This window comes from Ascaphus truei, chromosome 4 (assembly GCF_040206685.1).
Source record: "Ascaphus truei isolate aAscTru1 chromosome 4, aAscTru1.hap1, whole genome shotgun sequence".
Lineage (NCBI taxonomy): Eukaryota > Metazoa > Chordata > Amphibia > Anura > Ascaphidae > Ascaphus > Ascaphus truei.
The window spans coordinates 112,979,731-112,994,370 of NC_134486.1; the positions used below are offsets into that span (position 1 = coordinate 112,979,731).

At 40.0% G+C, this 14,640-nt stretch overlaps 1 protein-coding gene across 1 annotated transcript in view; it reads left to right on the top strand.

Annotated features, from left to right (window-relative positions):
• The window catches only part of TMEM178A (transmembrane protein 178A), a 100,385-nt gene extending 89,555 nt beyond the window's left edge, over nt 1-10,830 (top strand). The window contains exons 3-4 of the mRNA XM_075596467.1: nt 1,838-1,975; nt 8,854-10,830. Coding sequence (XP_075452582.1) covers nt 1,838-1,975; nt 8,854-9,095 — 380 coding nt within the window. The 3' untranslated portion in view covers nt 9,096-10,830. The remainder of the gene's footprint in view (nt 1-1,837; nt 1,976-8,853) is intronic.
• Nucleotides 10,831-14,640: the final 3,810 nt, after the last annotated feature.

Sequence of the window (14,640 nt, forward strand, 5' to 3'; positions counted from 1 at the left end):
ATCAGATGTATAATATTGCACCCATTAAAAAAATACATCACTTATTAATGCAATTTTATGACCAAAGTCATCAAGATTACGGTAATAATTTACTGGGTGCGCTATTTTCCCTGTAGTCGTGAAGTGGGAATTAACACAACCGTTAATGACGCATTAATTCCTGCATCGCAATTGCATTGATAATATTCATACCATAGGCTCCTGTAATATCTATTATTACAGAACCTTATGGTAGAAGTAATATTAACCACTTTGATGTTGTGACTATACACACAAACTACACTACCTACCCCCTTTTGGCTACCTTTGTGGCAAGTAAAGCATTGCAACTGCTAAGACAAACAAGGCATTAACCCCTACCACCCTTCCCCCCACATGGATCTTATCCACCCTCCCTGGGGAAACTACCCCATTAGCCAACCCCATCAAATCTGACTCTCCCTCCTCAAGACTAATGGTCAATAGACATATTGGCCAAATGTGGCTATAATAGGGCCTTTGGCCACTTAAAAAAAAGCACAAAAAACACATCTACTGTATTAAAAGAAAATACATTATGAATAAGAAAAAATACATTTAAAACAACCCCATTGATTGTCACTGTGGCTACCTTGGACCTCTTAATTGGTGCCTAGATAGCCACATGACAATCATTGGGGACCTGTAATAAAAATTGGTTAACACACCCCACCCTGGATGAAGGCCACCCTCATCTTCAGGGCTGAAGTCCCCCAAAACCAATATAATAAAATGCTGATGCTCCACCATAAAACATAATCCAAGACCTAATAGCCTATTTGTAACCCATGGCCAACTACGGAGGTAAGTATCTATGGAAGAAGTGGGTCCCGGAGTTAAAATGAATGGGGTTCAGCTCTGGAGACCCCCTGCTTCAATTCTATATAAAAATGTAAAAAATGTGCAGGCTAAGGATTGCTCCTTTAATGTGAGCAATGGCAACTTTCTTATCAATTGTTATCTTTGATGTGGACTTGTTCATCAGTGCAGCTTTTCCTTATAACAACATGATTCACCACCTTTTCACATGACACTAGCCCACAGCACATCATTATAACTAAGGCTTTTTAACAGCACAGTGCTAACCTATCCTCAGACCCCTAAGCAGTCCTGGTTTTCAAGGAAGAACCACTGCATTTGTTGAGACACACACACACACACACACACACACACACACACACACACACACACACACACACACACACACACACACACACACACACACACACACACACACACACACACACACACACACACACACACACACACACACACATACTTTATTTATTAATTAGATACCTGTTGGCTAACCCAAATATATGGTTTTTCTCATGGATGGGAGGGCAGGATTGTGAATCTCTTCCTTAATCCATTGACTTTGTTTTCCAATAATAAATAAAAAGAAAAAAAAAGATTAATATTATGTAATTTAAGAATGCTTTCATATTTTGGTGTAAAAGAGCTTTGAAAAGTAATGGATCTCTTGCATTATGTAATCAACCCCTACAAACACTGGTGCATTTTGGTAAATATTATGCTTTGTTTTAAGGCAGGATGAAAAGTTGCAAGTGGTTTAAGTAAAACAATGGAAAAAGGTAACTAGCCTCACTATTAAACTGAAACAGCAGCCAACAATACAGACCTTTCACAATTTGCATTAGAATATCCCAAGTGTAAAAAAAAAAAATGTAAGTACTTTGTTGTTATTTTTAATTAGTATAGAAATGCCTTAGGAATTATGAACTGTTGCTGGCCTCTAGAATTGCCTGCTTTGAATAGATAACTCACTTCCTTTCTTGCTTTGTCTTTGCCTGCATAGATTTAAGAAGAATTACAGCGGGGTTCTTGGGCATGGCAGCTGCCGTTCTCCTCTGTGGATGCATAGTAGCAGCAGTCAGCTTCTTTTGGGAAGAAAGCCTTACACAACATGTGGCAGGTCTACTCTTCCTCATGACAGGTATTGTATTGAAAAACAAAATAAACTGTGAGACAGCATACAATGTTATGATAGGTTTATCAGTAAATGTTTTGGGTAATAAAAAAAAAGACAAAGAAGGGCTTTGCCCAGATTTGGCACCTACAGTAGATTACTTGAATACTCTTACTTCTTGTTTTCTCGATGTAAGTGGCTACATAATTACTGTGAAGGACACAACATCTGTGTCAATCTGACAGATATAGCCATATTTACTAAGCCACTCCATAAGATGCCCTTCAGTGCATCTTAGTAAATATGGTCCATCACTTGAATAGGACTGTAAGTGTGTCTTCCAGCACGGAAGTGTCTTATGGACTAGTACAGTACTTCTTAATAAATATGGTCAGCAGTCCTTGAATCTATTAGGAGTTCAGATATCACCCTTTTAATACTCAAGGGGCCTCTTGAGCCCCTCTTAGTTACTGGAACAAAGAGCAATGAGACACACTGTCACATGCAATCATAAGAGGCATTGGCCCATATTTACCCAGCAGTATGTAATGATCTTTGTGGGTTTATAATGCAGGGACAAATTTGAATGAGACAAACTTTTGAATGTCAAGCAACAGTCCTCTTGTAAAGCACAGCTTCTTCCTGATCGCTGCTAGGGATCATCTCTGAATTCACTTAAAATAACACTGTTCAATTTGAGGCACCATCTATAAATTATATTATCTTATACAGTAAAATGCACATATCTCCACATCTTTCTTCACAAGAACAAACCCGGGACACATATTTATGCATACACAAAACAAACTATTATGCAGCATATATACAACTATAATAAAACAATGCAGTGACCCGGCGCTAGAGATAACTGCAATACCCCAGTCCAATGTAATGTCCATATAGAATGGGAAAGTTCTCCTAATGTTCCAATTGCAAACGGAGTGGTGGATCAATTGCTAGCTGGTGTTTCAAAATTGCTCCTGCAGTGGAATATACAAGGGAAAAGAAACCATTGCGCAGCCACAAGCACCAACAGACGGCTCAAAAGGGTTTAAAAGTAATCAACTTACAAAAGTAGTGTTGCTATGTCTATTTGAGAGAATCTGTGCTTTTACCAACGTCTTCTCCTGGACTTCACGAATCCCCCGTGTTGTCAGTCTTAAGTCAGCTCACTCTCCTGTTAACTCACAGCCTGATCACTCAATGGTAATCTCCGTGGGTTCCCAGAAAGGAAATGACATAGGAGATAATGGTGCAGATTGCTAAACAACTTTAATAACAGTAAAAAACAGTCGAAGGCTTACTCACATAAACCAGGCTGTTGCAGAACAACTGACAATGTGCCGTCCGCAGCTTGTTATAGATGGGGGGTGATGTACCCTGGGCTGAACACGCTCTCACTGCTCTCAGTTCAAGTGCCTGACGTCGGTCTCAGCGCAACTAACTGACGTCCCGCGATGGCGCCCCCTCCACTCTCCTTGCTACCGGACACCTCAGTCTCTCAACGCCTCCTTCCCCAAACACGTTTCGTGACTCAAAGTGGTCACTTCATCAGTGGTATGGGGGAGTTCCTAACTACTGGTGTTATTTATACCATAAAGGGCGTTGTACACGCCCCTGGACAATTTACATAAAATACAATAAAATGCACCCATAATTTACAGCACGATCACAGCCACTAGGGTAACAAAACCCTGGGATTAAGTAGCAATATATCTGACAAGAATAAGAATAAAGCATTGCTTTTCAACTCATAATTAGATCACGATTCAATTGAATCATTATTAAACAGATGTTAAACTTAATACAGGTTAATGAATATGCAAATGAACTCAGATTGGTTGATCTGATGGAGACCACTCAATCCACCAAAAAGGAGGCCAGATCAAATTCTATATTTAGGCCATGGGGTGACAGAGTTCTCAAAGTATAGATCCAAAAGGTCTGCCTTTTGGATAAATAGTTGAGTCTGTCACCCCCCCTCCAGTTGGCTTTTGGGCATTCTATTCCCCTGCAGACAAGCCCCTCTGGGTTCTGATTATGTTTGATTTTAAAGTGTGTCTCCAAACCTCTCTTAAGAGAGATATAGAATATAGAATTTGATCTGGCCTCCTTTTTGGTGGATTGAGTGGTCTCCATCCCCATCAGATCAACCAATCTGAGTTCATTTGCATATTCATTAACATGTATTAAGTTTAACATGTGTTTAATAATGATTCAATTGAATCGTGATCCAATTATGAGTTGAAAAGCAATGATATCACTTATTCTTGTCAGATATATTGCTACTTAATCACAGGGTTTTGTTACCCTAGTGGCAGTGATCGTGCTGTAAATTATGGGTGCATTTTATTGTATTTTATGTAAATTGTCCAGGGGGGTGTACAACGCCCTTTATGGTATAAATAACACCAGTAGTTAGGAACTCCCCCATACCACTGATGAAGTGACCACTTTGAGTCACGAAACGCGTTTGGGGAAGGAGGAGTTGAGAGACTGAGGTGTCCGGTAGCAAGGAGAGTGGAGGGGGCACCATCGCGTGACGTCAGTTAGTTGCGCTGAGACCGGCGTCAGGCACTGGAACTGAGAGCAGTGAGAGCGCGTTCAGCCCAGGGTACATCACCCCCCATCTGTAACAAGCTGCGGACGGCACATTGTCAGTTGTTCTGCAACAGCCTGGTTTATGTGAGTAAGCCTTTGGCTGTTTTTTACTGTTATTAAAGTTTTTTAGGAATCTGCACCATTATCTCCTATGTCATTTCCTTTCTGGGAACCCACGGAGATTACCATTGAGTGATCAGGCTGTGAGTTAACAGGAGAGTGAGCGGACTTAAGACTGACAACACGGGGGATTCGTGAAGTCCAGGAGAAGACGTTGGTAAAAGCACAGATTCTCTCAAATAGACATAGCAACACTACTTTTGTAAGTTGATTACTTTTAAACCCTTTTGAGCCGTCTGTTGGTGCTTGTGGCTGCGCAATGGTTTCGTTTCCCTTGTATATTCCACTGCAGGAGGAATTTTGAAACACCAGCTAGCAATTGATCCACCACTCCGTTTGTAATTGGAACATTAGGAGAACTTTCCCATTCTATATGGACATTACATTGGACTGGGGTATTGTTGTTATCTCTAGCGCCGGATCACTGCATTGTTTTATTATTGTCTGTTAAATGAATTTGTGAGTTATTTGTTAGGCAGGGACCCCACGGCAGCTTTCACTAAATCACACACAGGTTTAATGTCACCACCTTTATATTAAGAATTGTATTTATACATATTAACGGTCACAGCGCTGAGCTTTAGGGTATTAATTCACCACATATATACAACTATATTTGATTAGACTCTGAAGTGTTGACCACTGTTTCTTCTTTTTATTTAAGTGTCTCAATGAGTCAATGGGCATTTGTTGTCCCTCACTGACCTTCTCAAGCTCTTCAGCAAGGTCCTAATTTTCATCTTGTTGAATGCGCTTGTGTGCATGATGGCACCTCTCTGATCCCAGGTAGTAGAGCTGTGATTCCGCAGACAAACTCAACCTCCTGAGCCAAGCAGTGAAAGATTGCGGGCTGTTTAGTCAAATTAATATTTTTGTGTCCTGTTCTACTGTTCTTTCCTCTATCATTTGTTCATTGACTTAAGATTTCAACAAGAGGTCAATGATTGGTAAATATAACCAAATCCTTTTCCCCATCAACAGTTGGGTTGGAGAAGAACCATTGTCCAGTGGTGTACTTTGGTAAACTATTAAAAGTTTTTTTACACATCACCATCGAATTCGCACACTTTTTTTGCAAGAAGGTTCTTTGCTGTCTTTAATGAGCTTCCCACCAATCTGTTTGATTGAGGGTAATTTAGACTAGATTTGTGACACAAATCCAAATCCCTGGCAAATTACCTATTTAAATTCAGCACAGGAAAATCGTGGTCTGTTATCACTGAAGACTTCATCTGGAATAGCATGCATGGCAAATAAGCCTTTCATACTTTCAAATTTATGGCGAGAATTTCTTAATGTGAACATAATAATCTTTGTATTAAAGCTGCAATTCCACATGAGTATTTTTTTTTTTTACTGCATTGGAACTGCATTCACAATCTGCACAGTACTATTTTTAGTGGAGTTTGGCACAGCCATGTGTGTAAATCAGAACCTTATATCAAAAAACCTTATAAATTTTTAGAATAAAACCCAAACATTATTTAGAACCAAAACCACAAAAGTGGAGTGAAGTTTACATTTCAATTTTTAGGTATGTTATTTGTATTTATTTTTAATGTTAAGGCTGTATAATACTATTTTAGTATGTCCTGCCTATTTTGAGTTTCTCTCTATAATTTGGTAAAAATCCAGAAATAAATAACGTTTTGGCAAAACCAGAACCAAAAGATAATTTTTTCCCCCCTTTCTAAGAACCAAAACACCAGTGAAAGTGCTCACCTCTAATTCTTAGCTGAGCTTCAAATGCTATAAAAAAATTGAAGGTCCAATCTTACAAGATTGCTGCTTCTAATAGTCCTTTGAGTTACAAGTAAATCAATTAGCACATACAGTACCTTCTCATAAGCTCTGTATGGAACAGGATGAGGCTTCAGTAGCTCTACCTGTTGGCACAGTTTATATTTCAAGCATGCAAAACAATTATATGTGTTATCTACCACATTAGTAATGTCCTGATTAATTTGCGCAAATGCATTGATCTGGTGCTCCGACTTGCACTTCTCTATCCCTAAGAAACCATCATGGACTTTTTGTGGCATTTCTTTTAGAAGGTTTATTGGTATTACAATATTACTGCCCTTGAAAATGATTCCTTCTATCCCTATTCATGTCTGCAGTTCCAATAGCTTCCTACACACTAGAGCAATTTCTATTTTCATTAGGCCATATTTTCATTATTACATCAGCAAGGATCCTTAGTGATTCATCCTTTTTTGTTCCTCGTTTGGTTCTTTGCAGTTGGTGGTTAGCTACAAGGATTGCGTTTATAATTAGATCTACTTTGCATCTGTATTTTTGAGGTCTCATCATACATTGATAGAGCCACTGTTCTGGACAGTGCATCTGCTGTAAACATGCATTTTCCCGATCTAGCCATGAATATATTAATTAAATAGCTCACAGGAAAATACATTCCTAAAAGCTCTCTCAATCTGTGCATACTTGTTCTTCACATCATTTAATAATCTGGAGGCATAAACCACATGTTGCCAGCAATCATTGCGCTTCTGCAGAATTACTGCACACCGCTAAAATTATGATACGTCTGGTGCAATGTTAACAAGCCTTTACAGTGCATAAACCCATCAGTACTGGCCCCTGCACTAATCATTTACAAATCTTCCATCATTCCTCCTGCTTTGGACCCCATAACTGTTCATTTTTAGTTTTCAGGAGTGTTCTCAGTTGACTACGACAGACACTTTTCTTTTACCGTATTTGAAACCTTCATGGGAAAAAAAACATCACTAATAGACGTGATTTCTTTACGCTACAAAATGGATTTAAAGTTTTCTGCTCGAATTGCTTCCTAGACTTTGTACACTTCATAATCATGCTCTTGTCTCCTTGTGAACCCCAAATAACGTTGTCATGCTTCATGTTAATAAAGCATAAGTGTAGTTTTGTGATATACTTCTGGTACTGAAACCATTCCAAATGTGATATTAAGTGTGCATACAGTAGTTTTGAACTTTGTTAGTTTCAGCTGTCCAAATCCAGCAGAAGGGTGCATTTGAAAACAGAGCCACAATCCCTTCTCTGGTTGGCAATCTAGTGTTCACTTTGTATAGCTTTAAAAAGATCTGTAGGCACATGCGTTTGACCGTTGCATTTTTCTATTAAAACTAGAGAGCTTATGAAGTCCATTAATTCCTCAATTTTATGTAATGCTTTTATCCTTGCTAACCCTGCATTAATAAAACATTGATGATTTAACTTTATCATATTACTTCTCAGCTCCAATTGCAACCAAATACAGTTCAAATCTCTGCTTGAGCTTTTTCCAGTTATCTGCAACATTGGCAGATACAATAGTTGCCGGATGCATTTGCAATACTTCCATTACTTGCTATACAGCCTCTGTAGTTTACAGCTCCACTTGCTTTGTCTGTCTTCCAGCATTGAAAAAAGAGCAGCGTGGTCTCTCCTCCTCATTTAACACCTCTTACACCATGTCTTCGTGGGTTTATATAAAGCAGTAAAACATTTGAATGACAAACTTTTCAATAACAAGCAACAGCCATCTTGTGGAGCTCAACTTCTTAATTGTTGCATCACATGACAACTCTCTGTGCTTCGTTGCGAGGGATCCTCTCCAAGTTCCCTTATTAATAACACTGTTCAGTATAAGCAACAAGGTGGGGGGAGAGCCATGAAAAGTGTCCCGGGCCCAGCTGGCACTTGAAGTTGGGCCTGGCCAGGCCGAACGTGTGCGTCTGGCTGCGGGGCTTCTGGTCGCTGCTGGACACCGGCTCTCCCCAGCTGCTGTGGGCCCCTCTCTGCCAGGTCAAGCCTCTCTCCCGCCAGAAGCTGAGCATGACTTTGGGGCAGGCCCAGCTTCCAGCGCGCACTGGCAGGAGAGAGGCCTGGTCTCGCAGAGAAGGAGGCCCGGTGTGGGAGAGGAACCATCAGCAGCTGGGGAGAGCTGGGGCACCAGAGGTCTCAGACCATCCCAAAGGTACAGTTGTGTGAAAAAGAAAGTACACCCTCTTTGAATTCTATGGTTTTACATATCAGGACATAATAACAATCATCTGTTCCTTAGCAGGACTTACAATTAGGTAAATACAAGATGAACAACAACACATGACATATTACACCGTGTCGTGATTTATTTAACAAAAATAAAGCCAAAATGTCATTGATTCCCACTAACAAAGTGTATTTGATTCTATTTTCAGGAATCTTTTGTACCATTTCTTTGTGTACTTATGCAGCAAGTGTCTCTTATGATATAAATCGTCTGCCAAAATTCATTTATGGGCTTCCAAGTGACGTGGAGCATGGATACAGCTGGTCTTTGTTTTGTGCCTGGTGCAGCCTGGGCTTGATAGTGGCAGCGGGATGCCTCTGCACTGCCTATCCATTTATCAGCAAGACGAAGATTTTGCATCTCAAGTCTGCCAGAGACTCTTGCGTATGACTGAGAACTGGAGGATTAGTGACTTCATTGCATTACAAAACTGGTCGCAAGTGCGTTGCACACATTTAGAAACTATCATTCATGTTTGAAGCACAAATACCGCAAGTTTAAACAGAAGGTTACTGAAAAGGTAACATTGTCTCCCAAAATGTTAAAAATAACTGTGTATATGACCCAGTGGCCTTCCATTGTACCACTGTTGGACCTATTCCTGTGCTCTTCTTGACAATGGTCTCGGTGTGTGTGTGTGTGTGTGTGTGTGTGTGTGTGTCCCTCAGCAAACCGATCAATGGATTCATCAATTGTGGTGTTAAAAAATGAACACGTAAACAAGGGGTTCCACTTTTGAGAAGATACAAAAAAATAAATAAAGTACAATCTTTCTTTGCAAAAATAAATAAAATCAAACAACCCCTTTTCCAAAGCATGGGCATACTGTGCAATCAAGTGCTTTAACAAATTATTATTGATGCAACATTTTGTGTGTCTTCAAGTGAATTGTCAATATAAGAAGAAAAAAACTAGTATGGAACCGTGTCTAATTCTGGTCCCGCTTCCATTTTCTGATACTTGTGCTCATTGTTATTTTGCATCGGAGAAAAGACAGCTCTATTTGTGAAATGAGCCTTGCAGAGATAAAATAAATACTCTGTTAATCTCATGCTTGATACATTTTTCGTGCAAACTGTTTCGAAGTCGATTGACTGCATGTTCCAGTATAGCATCATTCTTGCATCTCATTGCCTTGTGTGGTTTCTTAAAAGATGTCACTCCTGTTGTGCCATAGCAAACTGTACCATAATATACAGTACAGCTAATGAAATTAGGTCTTTGTGTATGTCCATTATCGCCAGATGTATTACTGTACTTTTTTCTTGAAAGCAATGCTGCTGTTTTTCATTTTAACTCCAAAGTTATTTTTTTAAATGAAACCAAAACTTCAAATATTGAAAAAAAAAAAAAAAAACATCTTAATGTTGTCCTGCTAAGTGACTTTGTAGCATATGCAAGATTTCAGTATTAACCTCTTTGGTACTGGAGGGCCTTGAAATGCACTATAATGCCATCACCTCCAGCTTCTGGCTTCAGATTTATAGCATCAGGTTCACATATACAAATGTAGCAGCCATTCATACCCTTGTTAATGCGAAATAATGCATTAAGACGTGCGTTATCTCCTTAACCATTGTTTTCAATAGCGCTACTGTTACATAATGTGCCAGCGTTATTGCAATGCGACGTGTTCACGGGAGCAATAATGTCTGCTACAACAAAAAAGGTCAATTATAATTCTATCATGTAGGTCAGTGGTGCTCAACTCCAGTCCCCAAGACCTAATGTTCACAAGGATGACGCACAGAGCCCTGAGGTCCCTGTTTCAGCACAGGTGGCTCAACTTGTAGCTCAGTCTTTCACTGAGCCACCTGCTCTGAAGCTGGGATATCCTTAAAATCTGACCTGTTGGGGGAGGGGGGGGGGGGTTTCTTGAGAACTGGCGTTGAGCACCCCTGATATAGATGACTGGATTTGCTATTCCAAACAAAGGAATACTCGCAATGCTTCTTGATGAATGATTGATTTGTGGTATGTAGTAATGCAATAAGGCACCACTGGGGTCTGAGTGCAACTAAGTCATCCAAAACCATGGGGTCTACCAAGGCACAAGAGGCAGCCTTATTGCCATTGTAGTAATGCACACTAGATTTACTGTTAATAAAACATTTTATTTCTAAAATCATGCTTTCTCTGCTTTTTATCTCAGATTTACTGAATACCCTTTGAATTATATGCATCTTAGTTCATTTTTACATTTTTCATCAGAAACAGGGCAGCGGGACCTCCGAGGGCTTTGTGTGCCAACCCTGTAAACATTATGCATACGTCTGCAGTAAGACATTACTATGAATGTTGGCAGTCCCCCACTGAATTAGGTTCTCTGTGTTTGTACCTAATAAATAAATATATATATATATATATATATATATATATATATATATATATATATATATATATATATATATATATATATACTGTAAATATTCCTGTATGTTCATTTGCATTATGGCATTCACAGTACCACCATTTGCATGTCATTTCCCAGAATCCCTTGCTGCAGTGGAAGTGCTGTGTCCTGGGTGATAATAGTGAAAGACAGGGTTGCAGACCTGCCTAAGACATGCAGATGAATATACAGGAATATTTACAGTTGCTATATGCTTTACTGTGGAGGGGTTTTGTCACTTTTTTTACCCACCATAACCTTAATAAGTGTGGTATATATATATATATATATATGTATGTATATGTTTATATATATATATATGTATATATAAATATGTATACATATATGTATATATATATATGTATATATATATGTATATGTATATATGTGTATGTGTATGTATATATATATATATCCAATAAAGAATATCACTTGTTAGCACATTCACATGTCTTAGACAGGTCTGCAACCCTGCAACTTTTTTTGGTGGGGCAGGTTGGGGGGCGGGGGGGGGGGGGGGTTAAGGGCGGGTGTTTAGTCCCCCTTCTCAGGGTCATCAATGATGGAATAATCTTTAAGCAGGCTGTGAATCAGCCTGCGACAGTCCTGTACCGACATCCACTGGGCGAAGAGCTCTAAACAACAGACAAAAAGGACAGGTGAAAGAGGACGCCTGCCTAACCCCTGAGAGTACAGGGAAGGGGTTAGTCTTACATCCGTTCACGATCGCCACACTGCAAATATCAAGGTACATCAGGTTAACATAAGAGCAGAACGTCACCTGGTCTGCTGGAGCTGGTAGCTGCTGGGCCTCTTCCGTCTGTCTCCTGGCTGCTGGTAGGGAGACTCGCCAGGGGTGCTGTATTCATCTTCTTCCTCAGAGCTTTGCGAGGGGTAGTCCCTGCAGGCTCCTTGGAGGCTTCCATCCTCTCTGCTCCGGTCTGGGGGGCAGCTGTTGCCATCCTTTTCGTCACAGGGGGTAGGTCTTTGTCGTCTCTCCCAAGGACCTGACTAGATGCTGTGACCATAGCCAGGGGTTCCTTCCGCTTGGTCCTGGATCGCCCAGAGATTGGGTGCATCACCCCAATAGCAGCATACAGCTTAAGCTCGAAGGTGATGCTACAAGGCCGAGATGCCGGACCGTCACACTTGGGCATTTGGTTCAGACACATGGTCTTGGCCAAAAGGCCGAGAAACCAAACACTGTTTCAACCTTGTGGGTCTCATCAGTGTGAGGTTGGTTGACTGTGGGTGATAATGGTGAAAAGCAGGGTTGCAGGTCTGTCTAAGACGTGTGAATGTGTTCACAAGTGATATTCTTTACTGGCTATATGCTTACGGTGGAGGTTTTTTGTTGCCTTTTTCACCCACCATAACTAAAATCATGTGTATGGTAAACCTACCCAGCTTGAAAATTGCAAAGCCAGTACAACCAAACTCACATTGATGAGACCCAAAAGGTCGAAACAGCTGTCTGTGAGTGGTTTGACTGGCTTTGCATCTAATCCCATGCTGTGCTTAAAAGCTGTGTGAACAGTAGAGCATTTGCTTATAAGTGTTCCATGTAAAAATGGATTTCAGGCAAAGGTGACACGGTGTGCTCATTTGCATGTCATTTCCCAGAATCCCTTTCTGCAGTGAAAGCACTGTATGCTGGGTGATAATGGTGAAAGGCAGGTTTGCAGACCTGTCTAAGACATGGGAATGTGCTCACAAGTGATTTTTTTTTGGCTATATGCTTCTGGTGGAGGTGTTTTGTCGCCTTTTTCACCCACCATAACGTAAAAAAATACACATACACAAAAATGTCAGCAATCCAGCAAAGTAATGCTGTTTACGGTGCTATAGGGAAGATAATACAGAAACACATAAAAAGAAAAAAGTCCCCAAACAAGTACTCAATATACCAAAAATGATGAAAAAAGTATAAATGTATTAAACAACATTAATAAAAACAAAAAATATTAGAACAAAAAATCTCATAATCACCTCAAATGGTGGGACTCCACAAAATGAATTAATTACGGAGTCCTGACCCTAACTACACGGATGCTAATGCACACATGTGGAACATAAATGGCACACAGGAAAAATGAATGAATACACCACAACAAAAACCCATAGCACAGTAGGGGATCCCAAAGGTTCCCCACAGTATATGACCAGCCGGTCAGAAAATAACGGGTCACTGAACAGGAATGGTTAGTTAATGGAACAAAACAGCCCCTAAAAGCAACTAGCAACAGTTGAAATAGAAATCAAACAGACTTGAATAGCTCAAAAGGACACACAATTGAGATATATACAGTTAGCCACGTGTGACGTCGAGTCACTATACACATGTATCCATCATCAGGATGGCCTTTGCACCACTAGACACTTTTTATCTATGCAAAATTTAAGTAGTCAACTCACAGACACATTGACGCATCTGTTATCCTTTGTTTTGTGTTAAAAATTGTGTTTTATTTACAGACCCGGGGTACGGTAATGGGTGCTATATGTGCACCCTCCTATGCAAATTTGTTTCTGGGGTGCTGGGAGAGAAAAGTGGTGTTTTCAGGTGCCAATTCTGAATTTACAGTACATGGGTTGTTGTGGTTGAGGTACATCGACGATATTTTGATACTTTGGCAGGGCTTGGCCTAGGAGTTGAAACGTTTTGTCGATGTCCCCAACCACAACACACTTAATATCAAACTGACCTATCATCTCAGTGCTTCACACATGGAATTCCTGGACCTTACTATTTCCATCAATGCCAGTGGATGCATACTTATGGATATTCACTGTAAGGCGACATGCACAAATACAGTCCTGCATGCTGGGAGTTTTCACCCCCCACACCAAATTAAGAGTATTCCTAATGGTGAATTCCTGTGCCTACGTCGCAACTGTTCTATAGTAGGAATCTTTAAAGATAGAGCACAACAACTTACCAATAGATTATACCTGATTGCATTGATGTGATGATGTAACACAATGTGAAACCAATAGAAATATAAGTATATTACCTAAAATGACACCTAATAAAACAACACGCTGGGTTGAGAGTACACACTAACATACACTCATTATTTCCTCAAAAACTGTGTTACATCCATAACATCAGGCGGAGTGTAAATCTATATTAGTGATTGCACATTTTGTAAATATATATACAGCTCAACCCCGTTGTAGCGCAATATTTAATTTCAAGCATTTTTAGAGTGCTAATGATGATTATTTGTGCTAAGGAATTTCTTGTGGCATGAATGGGATTTTGTATGCTGTCCTCGTGTGTTTAGATGTAATTCATCATATGTGGAATGATTGGCCACAGCTTTTTGATTAATATACATCCTGAGTGGTACAAATACAAGTACCCTGGTGTCTGTGATGTCAATCCTGAAGAAGCTCATTCATGCAAAATGCATTGAGGTCATTGCTAATTGAAACATTAATACGCAAGCGGTGGTAAACGATTTCCCGGACAGCTGTTGAGCAGCTCAGCTGTTCGGAGGTTCCATCTCAGCGTTCGTGTGCCCGGTCGCATGTAGGACG